Consider the following 14,368-nt stretch of genomic DNA (forward strand, 5'->3'; position numbering starts at 1 on the left):
GATAATAACTACGAAACTTGGAATTCTTCTTAAGTACTCTTCCTCGCTTGAAACCTGTCGTACTGAAATACTCGTAATCGAAGTAACGAACGATCCTAGTAGATCTGGCAGTATAGACATTTAGTATCGAAATTCAACAGATATATAAGATTGTACCATGAGGGGGATACATATATACCCATAGCAAAAATATGATACGAAAGAAGAAACAAGAAAGAAAATGGGGCGGAGGGTTGGAGAACTGCAACGTCGAGGAGGAACCGGACGATGAGCTAACAAAAGTCACGAACTCGAAAGCAAGCTTTCCCCCGGAGACAACACATGATCTCACGCACACGGCGAATAGGGGAAAGGAAAAACCAGAGCTCTTGCCCGTGTTCTTCTTTCATCGGGCTTTATTTTCACGGCCGAACAAGCTGAACAAGCGGCGACACAGCCGCCAAGGAGAGAAAAAGCTTCGCGACGCGGAAGGACGCGCGAGACGCGAACGAGAGTAGGAGAGGGGAAAAAAAATGAGAAGTGAAATTTTACGAGCCTTAACCCGCGAGCAGAAACGTAAAGCAGCTTTACGACGTCTCGAATGAAAGTTTCATTCTGTGACGGCGCGACACAGTCGTCGAAGAAGAGGAAACGGCGTCGGGGATTAACTTGCCAGGAAATAAACTGCCGTTACAGGGGCGCGACTGTGTGTATATCGAAAAGCCTCGATAAAAATCGCGTACAGCTGTACGAGAATCGTATGGGAATCGGTTCTCGGCCCGGGGGAGAATAAAAATCGCGCAGGGAACAGGATTTTGCAATGAGGAATCACTCGAACGAAGCGTTCTTACGGCACAATTTACCGGATAAATGCAATTTCGGATTCTTCGTGACGGAGGAAAGTGTATACTGTGAGAGTGAAATTTGGGACAAATAATTAGAGGGTTTGAGATATTGTACATTCTTAGGAAGGACTGATTACTTGTTGAACGTAGGAATAAAATGATCAAGCAAATAAAACAACTACGTAGCGAATGTCTTTTTTGGAAACATTCAACCGAAGATAAACTGCTGAAGAAATGCTCGACGAATGTCTTACCTGGACGAAGTAAATATTTTCTATGGTCCTCTAATTTTTCGAGAACTATTCTTCAATCCTCTATGATACATTTTGTAAAAATGTTAGAAATGGCGAGAGAACGTTTGTTAAAAAACGCGTTGATCGCATAATGGTCCCTAATAATTATACGTTGATCAGTCCACGTTGAAAGTCATGCTAGATAAATTGACAAATCGAGGTGCAGATCAAATTCTCGAATCAAGCGAATTATACGAGCAGCTGAATGCGGATTTACTCCCGAAATAAGCTGACGATGAATTTTCAATCGCTATGAAGTAGAAGGAACTTCGTGAATCTTCAGTCGTCTCCGTTCGTCGTAAAAGAATGGTCATAGAGGATTAAAGTGAGACGTGTTCGTTGGACGGACATCCACGCCGTGAAAAAAGATCTCTGAAAGCTGTGTATGCTTCAGATGTTTGTTTTTTTTCTTTTTTTTTTTTTGTCTTTTTAGCATGAAAGGAACTGTTGTCTCTCGAACGGAGAGGCATCGTCTTTGTCGGTACATCTAACATCACACAAGGAAAGTAATCTAGATGAAGAGCTTATCTCATGACAACGCCGGCGCCGAGCGATCGTTCGTCTTCGTTTTGCGTAGCTTTACCGTTGCGAATATGTTCGTCCTGGAAGAACGGAATGATCACACGAGTTTAATTAATCGAACCGTTCGTCGTTTTATAGAGAGCTTCGATTCTTTCAATAATTCAAGCAGTTCGTTATTTAAGGAAAAATTTCGAGATATTTACTGAAAAAAAAAAAAAACTGTTGGAGCTTTAAGGAAGGTTCTCTTTCGTTACGAAGTTAACTTCTCTTTTCTACGGAATAAAAAAAAGAATTAAGAGGGATTCGCAGTATTACACAGCGAACGGAAAGGACAACAACGAAAAAACATAAAACAACAAAATATTTACGAAAGTTGGTAAACTTTCTGTAATGAACTTGTGTCATAGTATCGTAGAAAAAATAAAGAGCAGCGTACTTAAAACATTGACACGATATTTCATGCGAAGCGTAAACACAAATAAAAGAGGGAAATTCCTTTGTGTGTCCCGCGTGAACAACACACGTTTTAACATCGAAATTTCGTCGGATGGCGGCGGCAAAAGTGAAAAATAAAAGGAAGACGATACAAGCGCGACGAAAAATGAATTCTTCGAGATGCGCTGATATGGAAAACGGGAATACAAATGTGAAACATCTTTTTGACGAAGATTTCACCACTGCTGTGACAAAACAAAAGAAAAAAAAACATTCAAATGCGTCACAAGCACCGTCCAGCCGTGACACAATTTCTATTAAAAGGGATTGTGAAACGTTAAACGCGATAAATACCGTTTGTAATATCAAAGCGAAATGGCGTGGGAACGGAATTGAATTTTTCATAACACCTACGCGTTATATTCAAATGAGCGGCAACATTACACAGGGTATATCCAATCATTTCCACTGAAACCGGAAACTAATTTACACGAGTAATAACTGAATACGCGGTGATAAAATTTCAAACTGAAATCGTCGTGTCATTAATGCAGAAACTAATTTACATAGCTGTTCTTAAGCGCGACACGCCACTATGCAATTATTAATTCGTTCATTGGCCATTGACAGGAACGATTTGTACAAAATGACAGATCAATTGAAATCGGTCGAGCGTGCGTCACATTTCCGACGCTTTTCTCCTCCACGTTTCCATTCAGAAATAACTAAAACGCGAATAAAAATAGGAATTCTTTCAAATTTTTAAATCTTCGATTTTCTACTTTATAGAATCAGATCGTTTCGAGATTCTTAAAAATTAATACTTCTTTGTTTTTTTAGAATTCTGTATAGTAGTTCGTAGGACGAGCTTAAGTAACGTCAGATCGGTGCAGAATCCTGTTACGACAGATCCAACAAGAGTTACGATTGAGACATCATCCATAACGTTATTTTTTCCATCGCGATAACAGGTTGTTCGTCAACATGCACCAGTGCACTCTGGGGCGCATTCTGATTTACTCTACGCGCTCCGTTTAACGTCAACACATCGATTTGATTATAAACAAGCGTCGACGAAAGCGCAAACAGAATCAAACAATCACTATGCTTGCAAACAAAACAGGCTTTAAACGTTTCAAAGAAGCAATGGGAACAGCGCTACGTGGAAAACACTTACGGACGGTCATTCGTGGTGCGAAACAAAAGGGGGTGGTAATGTGGTGGAGATGACGATAAAACATTGGAATGTAACGATAAAAAAAAAAAAGAAAAAAACGAAAACTTAGTAAACGAGTAAAAATCTTAAGGACGAAATTATAAGAACGGACTGATTTGTAACTATCTTTCGATTCGTCCAACATATGAATCGTTTCAACCTCTCTTCCTTCAAATCTTCAATACATCAAAGATTTCGCGTCTTCGTGACTTCGTTCAACAAAATAACAATCGATAAACTTTAAAACATGATAAACCGTCGTATGGAACCCGAGAGACCCCCAAACACACTCTGATACTGATTCGAACAAACTGAACAAAGAGGAGAGTTTAATAGATTTATTGCTGCTTCTTCTTCTTTTTCTTGTTCACCGAGGCGTCCACTCCCCAAAGGTCGTACCATGGTCCGCAAGTATTTTTATCCCTTTCCCGATCGGAATCCCTGCGGAGTTTAGTCCTGGGAAGAAGAGTTTTTTCCGCCACAGTTTGGTCCTTCACTACGATGCAACTGTAAGTAGACTCCTCGTCGGAGGCTTCGGTTTCGCTGAAATTCTGGGTCAGACCGTCTTCATCGTCCGTGTACTTCTTCCTCCTCTCGTTCCTCTTGGCCTCGTTATTCTCCTTCAACTCGGCCACGATCATGTTGCGCTTTGCTTCCAGGCTGCGTTTCCTTTCCTTCTCGATTATGGCTTTTCGGGAAACGTTCCCCATGAAGTAAGACCTCTCCTCCTGATGCATTCGATATTCAGACCTCTCGACAGCCTTCGGTCTCTCCGCTGGCGTAGGAAACTCTTCGAAGTAATCAGACTTCTCAGGCACGTGAATCCTCTCGGCAGGTTTGGGCTCGTCCTGACGTGGATCGTTTGTGATCGTCACGTCGCTGTTCCTTTTCTCCAATCGTTGTCTAGAATTTGGACTGCCTTCCGGACTCTGCTGTTTCATGTCCTCGGAGTTCATACTATCGTCCTTCACTTCCTTCTTGATCATCTTCGGAATGTCTACCAAAGATCTGTGCTGCCAAAGAGCCATGCCTTCCAGCACGTCGGAGTCTCTCCTGAACCTCCAGAACGATTTCGTCCTCTTCACGAGCTTCGGACTCTTCGAGTCGACGTCGAAAGCTCTGCCTGTCTGTATCAAGTGTCCAACAGCAGTGGTCTGCCTCGGAAGCAGAGGTTTCCGGTTATCGTCCTTCAACGTGTTATTGTTGGTGTCATTTTTCTCCAAGCTCTGAGGTCCGTTTCGCTGGAATTTCTGCAGATTACTCTGGCCAAGATTCTGATAGCCGTGCCTCTCTATCACTTTCGTTCTCTCCAGCTTCGTCTCGAAATTCGACTCGTAACCGCGCTCCTTGTCTACGGTCACATTTTCCCGGACAAACTTCGTCTCACCGTAGATTGCCTCCTCCTTATCGGAGTACCTGCGCTCTCTGTAGAAGGTACGAGTGTCTGTCGGTCTCTCGGGTGCCTCCTCCGAAGGCGGTCTCGGTCTCTCGAAGCGGCGACTCGACGCTCGTTCGATATTCCTGTTCCTGTCAGGATTCTTCTCGAACGTCCTTTCTCTCTCGAAGGTGGAGGATTTTTGAACGGCCGGCGGTGACTTCTCCATGTATCGTTCCCTTTCTCGCTCGAATCTCTGCGGTGGACGATTTCTCTCGCAGTCGTTGTACCTCTCGTACGGCGGAGGAGGTTGCTTCTCCTCTCTTCGCTCGAGACTTCTGTAATCGTTTCGTCTTTCCATGAATTTCGGCGGACTGTGCTCTCGAGCGTACTTCTGCGCAGTTTGCTCCAGTTTCTGCGCGATGTGCTCCACCTTCCTGCCGGTTTCTGGGATCGTGATGGTGCTCTCGTCGTCGGTACCAGAAGACGTGGCGGACGAAGTCTTCTCGTTTTCGTATTTCGACTCTTCCTGAACGACCGGATGATAACCACGTCGTGAATTACGCTCCTGGCCGTCTGTCCTGTCGCCGTAATACTTCTTCCCCTCGTACTTCTGATAATCGATCCTAGCGCTGTAGGAATCGTCCTCCTCCTCTTCTATCTCGATCTCATCCTCCTCGGTCTCCTCGTGCTCCTTCGTTCTTTTCGCTTCTCGACGATTCTGCTCGGTTTGCTCGTTGTTCCTTCTGGTAGACTTCCTCGACTGTTCCTCGTTGTTCAGCACCTTGCTCTTGTGATTGGAATTGGCGCGTCCGCGATTGTCGTACTCGTTCTTCTGCGATCTCTCCTGCATCTTCTTCCCGGACTTCCTCGTCGGCCCGTTCTCCATGGTGCCACGTTCGGAGAAGTCCCTGGCGTTCTTCCGCTCCTGCGTGTCGTAATGCCGGTTCGAGTACCTTGTCTCGCCGTTCTCGTTGCTCTGATTCGCGTTCGATTCCGCCCAAATGTCCATCGCTGTTCTGTAAAGGTGCCAGCTCTTCTCGTCCCTCGGTATTGTCTTCCACGAGTCGTTCTCCCAGTCCTTGCTGCTCGACTTCTCGTCCTTCTGATGCTGCTTCACGGCCTCGGTTATTCTATCGGCACGCGGCTTTCTTCGTCGCTGTCTGCGTTTTCGTTCGGGCTCGGGATGAGTAAAAAAAAAAGAGACAGAAGAGAGAGAAAGAGAGAAAAATACAGAGAGAGTGACAGAAAGAGAAAGAAAAGAGAAGAATGAACAGAACAGAATGTCGAAGAGAGAGAGAGAGATGAATAAGAGATAGAATGAGAGAGAGAGAGTGAGAAAGAGAGAGAAAATAGCGGAAAAGTGCAGCGTATGGGAGAGAGAGAGAACCAAGAGCCAAGTATGTACGTGGGAAGGATTAGTTATGCGGCTGTCGAGCTTTGTGGTCGCGGACTTTGCGATATGCGGGGATGGGGAAATATGGCTGCTGGCATCGCAGGAGCCCGGAGAGGTGAATGAGCCACCACCACGCCGTATTTTATTTCCATCGACCACGATAACGCATGCGGAATCTACAAATCAGGAGAGAAAACAACATCGTGACTCTGAAAACAAGCCTACTGTTTTTTTTTTTGGTATCGCTGGATGTTGGATTGTAACAGCGTCATGTTTTCTTTTTTTGGTCTTTTGTAAGAGAGAAAGATAAAATGAGCGATACGGTTTTGCTGATCAAAAGATCTACTATTTTTCTCCGTTGACTTTTCAATAGGAACACTAGGGTGATTCTGATTCTTCTCTGTTCGTTCTTGTTCAAATGTTAGGTGAATCCTTTGAACTCGAAATACGGTGTCGTTCCGATACGCTAACATTTATACGGGATGTAACGCGAATAAAGTCAAAAATAATCATCCGATGATAAATGTGTTTGTTAGAAGAAAACTTTGGACGTCACCGATGGAGTTTCATAAAGGTTAATCATAGAAAAAGTAGTCCGAGCACAAAGGATCGATTTATAAGTAAGGAGAAATCCATAAACTGTACGGCATGCAGATCGTAGTACTATTCTAATTTTAATCTCGATGAAAATGGAAATAATTAAGTATAAGAAATATTTAATGGAAAGAGGTCGTTAGATTTGAACAAACGTAGAAGCTACGGTACTACGGTATAAATTCTATTTTGTACATTCCGTTAGAGAGATACCGGAAACCAAGATAATAAAATTACTGAGAGCAGGAGTAAAATACAAAGCTCCAAGTTCACGAATCACAGGCAGAAGCGTTTCTACAAGGTTTGTTTGTTTGTTTTTTTTTTTTGTTTTTTTGCCAACAATCATCAACTACTTTCGACGAAATTCAATCAGAGTTTCCAAAGTATGTTCGATGAAATCTCGTGGCGATTACTTGCCTCATTGCCTCGTCGTCGCTATAGTCGATGTCAGGCTGTGCCGGCGGTTCGTTTGAGAAACCACTATCGTTACTACTGTGAAGAGATGTCACAACTTGAGGGGGTGGAACCGGTGGAGCAGGTGGCTGTAACCTGCGGCCACCAGCCAACACTGTGGGCAACGTGCCCGATGGACGGATCTAAAGAGGATAGCAATAAAGTTTAGGACATTTACATTTCATCTTTTCGATATAGGGAGGGATATCTATTCTCGTGGATGCGTTTCAAAATTTACTGTGGTATTATCTTTCAGTTGAGTACTCGAGCTAGAAATTTGAGGGTGCTTCTGGTTGGATATTTTCAAGTTTACTTTAACTTGCAAATTTTGTGTTAAACTGCTCAAAATAATTAGAGAACCACATATTAGCAAGCGTGTAATTTCTGGAAATTTTTTTGAAGCACAAAAAATTGCTATGTGACTGCTATCGTTGAAAGGCCAAATGTGTAAAAAAAATTTTTTTCTCCGATAGATTGAACAAATTTTTTGCTCACAGTAGCGATTCCGTAATTGTTTAAAGCAGCGTACTTCAGATATTTAAAGGTGTGGCGGAAAAATAAATTTGGGAAAAATTTTGTAGGGTTTAACATGTTCAGCTTCTGTGTTTGTGTAATTGTAACAGAGGAAGCAATTATTCTCACCGGTTTAATTTGACGCGCAGTTGGCGTAGCCAAATTGTGAGAACTGTTACTATTCGGTACATTAATAGGGGTGCCGATGCTGCTGTTATTGTTGTTACTGTTGTTGACGCTGTTGTTTCCTACCCCATGGAATCCACTCGACACTTCGTCCATGCTGCTTGGTGTCACTGGCGGCCGAGAGGGTGGAGGCTTACAGGGTGGAACTGCCTGTGGCTCTGGTGCTCGGCCATTATTTGTTCCGTGACTCGGTGATCTTCACACGTTATCGTACAGTTTGATTTTAGTGATAACAGTAACGATGTCGGCTAACTTCGAATTGTTGAAAATGTCAAGAGACGATATCAATTATAAAGTATTTCAGAATTCAACAGACTACACTGCGTTATCGTATCACTCTTGACAAATTTTCAACACAATATAGCCTTCATTTTGAAAATGTTACATTTTGTTCAAGGATAGAAATTTATGTAGGTATTTTTAAAAGTGTCTATAATTGCCTATTGGAGGACCGTTCGAAAGATTAAGAACCGAATTAACATTTTTATACGTTCAACATTCCAAGCGGGCAATGGACGCGTTAAATCACAGTTAAGTGCCTCTGACGTAAAATTTCTATCGCCATATCGTAAATCGACCATTGGAATAATGGGATTTAGGAGAGTAGATGCAACAATAACACCAAGACGAATACGTTTAATGGGAATAGCTGCATCGATATCGGCCATTCCCCGTTATCGTTCTAGATTAGCGTAATTGCATTCGACCCGTGCAATTGTTAGCAACGAACATCGTAACAAGATCAGTTCTGATATCAGCCCGGTCCACCAAAAGCACAGACTTTCCCGCCTCTGTTAACTTACCCCAGACTATCGTCGATAATAATTTCTGTGTATGCCAGTGGGAACCATCCGGAACTCTGTGTGCGCAGATTCTCCCCAAATTGCCAGCCCTTCTGACGATCTCCTAATAACGTATTTTCACAAAATAGAAACAACCCTCGCAATAATTATATCGCTACAAAAACTTAGTCTCTGTATAAATCACTCCAACCTCTAAATAAAATCTTCCGTATCGAATAATTCTAATCGAAACTGCACCTAACCTCTCGAACCTTTCAACTACATGCGAACGGTATCAGGACGATATCTAACAACGGTGCCATGAGCGTGTTATTAGAATTTATCGTGTAGGCGAATACCAGCCGTATTTCGCTAATCTGACGGTAAATCGTGTTCCGGTCAGAGTGGTATAATTTCACATGGGGGGGAAACAGATGCATAGGTAGGTATCTCGGGAACGGTGTGCAAGTGTTCAAACATCCAACACTCACCCATCAACGCGATGAGATCGCCCTCCAAGAAACTTAGCTGATTTTCCCCGGAGCTCAAATAGGCAAAGAGAGCCCTCGCGAGGGGCGCATCCCCCCAGCCACCAGAGCTCACCCCTGTGCCACTGCCTCCGCCGCCCGCGCTCCCGCTGTTGCGTGATGCCGGAGGAGCCATGGACCTCGGCCTTGGTGGAGTTTCCGGGACCTCTGCGAAAATACCAAGAGGAGGACCGTTAACCCGGCTCATTTCTGTCGTAACTTGCACATGGCGTGAGGGTATTAGAAGGCTGGACGGTTTCGAGTGGAAGGATTTCAGCAAATCGGCTTCCTGGAACCCCGTGCACTCTTGTTTCCTATGTAGACATTACGCCTAATCAGGGGGAAATAACTTTGAGCAAGTTGCGAATAGAAATTGATCGTTGTTGTGATAAAATTAGGGAGAACTTCGTCGAAATTAAGAGTTGCAATTCGTAACATAGATTTCGTGGTTCTTTTCCATAAGTGATTCTGTTTTACCGCACTCTGTTGTGGTCAAAGGAATGGCTTTCCGCCAGAAACCACGACATCTGAAACGGCGTACTTACTTCAACATTTTTACCAAGTTCTCGTGTTTTTTTTCTCCCTCCGTTACACAATCTATTTCGCTCCCGCGTTATTGCCCGCGAATTTATGTATTTGGCTTGCGCGCAAAAGCGTTACTCTCGGGGAACTTTTAAGCCGTGGAAACGGAAAGTTTCGCGTTATTTAGGGTAGCACGAGGTAGTGAGCTGAATTTGCGGAATTAAATAGATCTTTAATTCGTCGATGGAATCTCGACGCTGTGTGTGCGTGTATGTGTGTTTCGAATTTGAAAATTTCCCGTCGTTCAATACGGCCGATATGGATCTTTTGATTAATACGATTTGTTCCTCGGAGGATAATGGGAAAGGTCGTAAAATTCTTGACTGCGCGGAGCGGCGGTCGACAAGTGAAATTCGATATTCGATACAGCGAACTCTCCCGGCTCTCTCCAACTGTTTTGCGAGCACTTCTCCACTCGGTTCTGTTGCACTCTGTTACGTGTTCAACTTCGATGTCGACTCCGCTCGAAACGCTACTCAACCATTCGCTTTGGCTACAATAAAAAAGATTGCAGTGTCGTGTTTTCGTTTTCTCCGTCACCGCGGAGTATCTATGCTTCGGTGGTATTTCGAAATCCGTGATTGGAAATAATATTTCACATATTTTCTTTTTCACCGTGTGAATTCACTTTAGACGTGATATTCAGGAATAGCTTGTATCGTTTCAAGCTCTTCGGCGTGGAAGTGTCGAAAAGTTTAACTCGGTACTGTGGCTTACCTGGGTCTAGAGATAGCGTTGAAGCGTGCAGATTAGCCTCTGACCTTGCTCTAGACAGAACAGTTGGAAGATGCGAAGTTGGGCCTTGATAAGTGGCACTTGGCACATTTCCGGATGGCGGTCCAGGTCGAAGTTCTAAGCAAGAGCTATCCATGCTTCTGGTCTTCCTCAATTGTGAGCTCATGGTAAGCTCTGAGCCACCGTTCTCCTCGTCTTCTGGCCAAAATGAAACTTGCTAAACACAGAATAATAGAAGATTAATTGTACAAATCAATTACATCGATTGGATATTTCTCTCTCTCTCTCTCTTCAAGTATGCATAAATAGAAAATTCTAACTGAAAAAAGGAGCACGTTTTAGTGCAATAGATTTCGTGATAGTGAAGAAATATTGAAAGTATCTACTCACTCTAAGTCTGGAGGCGAACATGTCTTCCACGGATTGTGGTAAATATTCCCGGGTACTAGCTACCTCGCGCCACTTATCAATCGAGGGATGAAGAGCAGCTAACGCGACCTCGTGAAAACTCGCATAATGTTTCGCCAAGGAGCACTGTCGCTCGAGAACAAAGCCGTACCTTCGTCTTTCCTGAGTCATTGCCTGAAAAAAAGAAGAGACGCGATACTCCGTCGTGTTCATTCATTACCCTTCTTTCTTTCCACGTAATTGATCTATTTACATGAACATCAAAGTCGACACAGATTTTCATCTGCTTTAAGGGGATATTCGATATTTCTTTGCACTTTTGCACTCCTTATAGCCTGGAGAATATTTCTATCGAACAATTTGTCGAGACACGAGTGTTCGCATGACCGAGGATCATGCCTAGCTCAGATCTTCGAAAATCTTTATACTAGTCCAGGAAGAAACGTGAAAAATACTCGGAGCAAAAATTGTCCAAACTCAAAATATCCTATTTTCTATGCGAAATTCTTGTTCATTAGACACTTACATTCTTCAAACTCTGTTCACAAAAGGCGTCTAGCTTAGACTTCTCTTCCTCGAGAATCTGCATATTCTTGAGCTCTTTGTCCATGGCAAGTCCACTCTTACTCGCGCCCCTCGACTTTTTCCTTTGCTTCTTCATAGTCGCAGCCGCTTTGCTATAAGTTTCGGACCTGGTCTTGTGCTGCTGCAGAAACTTCTTCTGTTCGCTCTGAGGAAGAGTGTATATTGCATTATTCAGAAATCCGTTGGGTGGTCGATATCCCTTAACGTGTACGGTGGATTACGTTGGCAACTCACCTGGACGACCTTGGTGTCTTTCTCCAGGTTCGTCTCGAGGGGAACCAGTAGGTCGACGTAGAACGCTTTCAGCTGCAAAAAGCAAGCAAACGGGCCAGGCTAGTAGAGTTCAAGACACTGGAAAATTTTAATGCACGGAAGCGCGGAGAGTGAATTCGAAACGAGCTTAGGTAATGAGGGACTTTTAACGTTTCCTGTGCGAGCGCGAAAGAGCCACGGCTTCTTTCCTCTGCAATGTTACCGACAACTTTACGAGCCGTTGTCTGACCTGTTTTTAAACCGACTTCGAAGCTGCGAGAAACGTTTCTAACCACTTCAAGCCAGACTCGTAAAACTCCACCACGTTGCATTGTCACGTTTCACCGTGAAAAGTATTGCTTCCGGAGGATTTAAAGATACTTCGCCGGTGATTTCACATGGAAAATTCTCCAGGATTTTTAACGTAACGTTCGAATCGTGCGAAGAAATTGTGAAACGACCGTTATACCGAGAGAATATTAAACGAACTTTATCGTAATTATAGTTTAAAATACCAGATGCATGGGAACAGGTGAAATTTAATCCACATTAAGCAAGCATTAATAAACAAGAGTTTAATGCGCGGTTCATTCCCATTTTCAATGAATTTGTATCAAATTTGTTCGGGATCGTGTTAATTTTACGCAATAATGAAATTTTCACGGTTTAAATGTCCACCGTTATGAATGCATTAGAATTTCATTCGCCGTTTCACGACTTCTGTCCTTGCTAATAACAAATTCTCGCGCTTTCATCGACGAATTTCGCTGGAATTTTTATAGTCTAGTAGAGAAAAGGACAGAAAAAAGGAAAAAAAGTTGATCCATGTACCGTATCTAACGTGTGTGTGTGGCATTCTTAACTTCGTTGAAGGTAGGGAAAAAATAGTTGCCCGGAGCAACAATCGAAATTGCGTATATAGGTACGTTGATGTGCAGCGAACAAGGCAATCTGTCGGGTGCACGTCGAAATAAAAATCAGAAAATCCATCGGTTCGAGCCCTCGTCGAATCGAAATCCGCGGAGGTGGTGTTAGTCGTGGACGTGCAACGTGGACATGGGGTTGATCGGAATTTTTTTTTCATTCCCTCCGCGGCTTAATGGACATTGATTAGAGACAGCATTTCGATCAGAAATACGTTTCCACGAGTGGGCAACCTTCTACCGATAGTCGATCGCTGCCCGTGAAAAGCGACCGTCGAAACGGAAGAGAAATACGAGTTGAAGTAGCGCTGTCGATCCGTTGAAAAGATCTCGCCGCGTTTCTCCGTTGCGTTTCACGCAATCGAGGATTTCCCACCAAAAATATATTCATCCCCCAACAAGGTGTTTCTCCTTTTTTCTCTCTCTGTACAGAGGTTGTTTATAGTACTTCTGCGTTCCATTTGAAAATCCACTATTCGACCGCAAATATATCGAGCAAAAAGAGTTATTTTTTGCAAAGGAAAAGAGAACACCTTTTGTTTCGTTTCCCGAGCGTCAGAAATCTATGACTTTCTCAACGTAAATGTAAAAGAACGGAACGAAAGGGGAAAAAGTGTAATACAGATTGCAAAAACAGGGGAAAAAATGAAGCTGCTCAAAAGATCGAAGAATAATGGGGTCGTATAGAAAATATTTTATAAAGCGACATTATCCTTGCATTGCATGGGAGGAACGAACGACAAACAAATCACGAATTTTTCACGAGTTTCGCGATTCCCGAATCCCGATGCAACTCTTCTTGAAACGAAACCGACACACACACACGCGCGCAAACGGTCGATTTTTATTTTAAACGTTTGACAGTTTTACGTTCCGGCTTTCTCGTCGCCGCGGAAAAGTACATGGAGTTATTTATCTGTCGGAGCTTTTTCTTGTTTTCCCTTTCCTCCTCCCTTACTGCCCTTTTTTACGAGCCGATCAAAAGCGAATTTACCGGCGAACTTTTCGACCCGTTGGAAACAGGGACTCTCGATAAAACGCGCGGAAATTTTGTTCGGGTAAACGTGTTTTGATTTACAAAGTCTCGGATTTAATTAAGCAGTTCGAGAACACGGGACCTGCTAAAAAGCTCCCCACCTCCACCCCTCTCCGGCACTCGTACAATTTTAATGCCGCGTACGAAACTTTTACGGTCGACTTTACGATCCGTTTCCGGGTTGTGCGTCGAGTTGCTTATTTCATTGTTCACCCCCTTTTTACCGTTGCGAAGCCGGTGAAAGAGGAATCCAGTATTACGCTTTTGTTCCTCAGGATCGCGTGTCAGCACGTACCGATTCCCGTCAAAGGCGGCAAAACCTGTAGAATTTTATTTGAATATTCCTCGATTTTCCCATTGAATTCAACGAAACCGAGCATTGTACGATAAAACACGCCATCACGCTTTCAGAAAGAGATAACGCACAATGCACAATATTTAAGTAAACCCGAGGATAAAGCTTCCGTAAAATTTCAAACTTCCTCTTCGCTGTAAATCCGCGTTGAAACAAGTGTCAGAGAGATGCAATTTTAAAACGATGCAACGATAAGATAATACAGAGAATTTCCCTAACGTGGACGTCGCTAATTTCCCTAACAAAGGAACAGCAACGTTTCCATCGAACGTCACGCAACTTCGTATCTACATATCGGTAGAGAAGATTTCGCGAGTAAAGAAAGCCTTCAACCACGACTTCTCTGTCGTTCTTCTTTTCCTCTCTGGCGAAACGC

The 14,368-nt window shown here is 43.4% G+C and overlaps 1 protein-coding gene across 1 annotated transcript in view; it reads right to left on the reverse strand.

Moving 5' to 3' along the window:
- Window positions 1-3,628: 3,628 nt before the first annotated feature.
- The window catches only part of LOC108576217, a 166,736-nt gene continuing 155,996 nt past the window's right edge, over window positions 3,629-14,368 (reverse strand). The window contains exons 5-13 of the mRNA XM_017939170.1: window positions 11,661-11,732; window positions 11,368-11,571; window positions 10,824-11,015; window positions 10,416-10,650; window positions 9,081-9,284; window positions 8,611-8,713; window positions 7,751-8,003; window positions 7,069-7,251; window positions 3,629-5,824 (exon numbers count right to left, since the gene is read on the reverse strand). Coding sequence (XP_017794659.1) covers window positions 3,629-5,824; window positions 7,069-7,251; window positions 7,751-8,003; window positions 8,611-8,713; window positions 9,081-9,284; window positions 10,416-10,650; window positions 10,824-11,015; window positions 11,368-11,571; window positions 11,661-11,732 — 3,642 coding nt within the window. The remainder of the gene's footprint in view (window positions 5,825-7,068; window positions 7,252-7,750; window positions 8,004-8,610; window positions 8,714-9,080; window positions 9,285-10,415; window positions 10,651-10,823; window positions 11,016-11,367; window positions 11,572-11,660; window positions 11,733-14,368) is intronic.

Source organism: Habropoda laboriosa, unplaced genomic scaffold, assembly GCF_001263275.1.
Source record: "Habropoda laboriosa isolate 0110345459 unplaced genomic scaffold, ASM126327v1 scaffold212, whole genome shotgun sequence".
In the NCBI taxonomy this organism is placed as follows: domain Eukaryota; kingdom Metazoa; phylum Arthropoda; class Insecta; order Hymenoptera; family Apidae; genus Habropoda; species Habropoda laboriosa.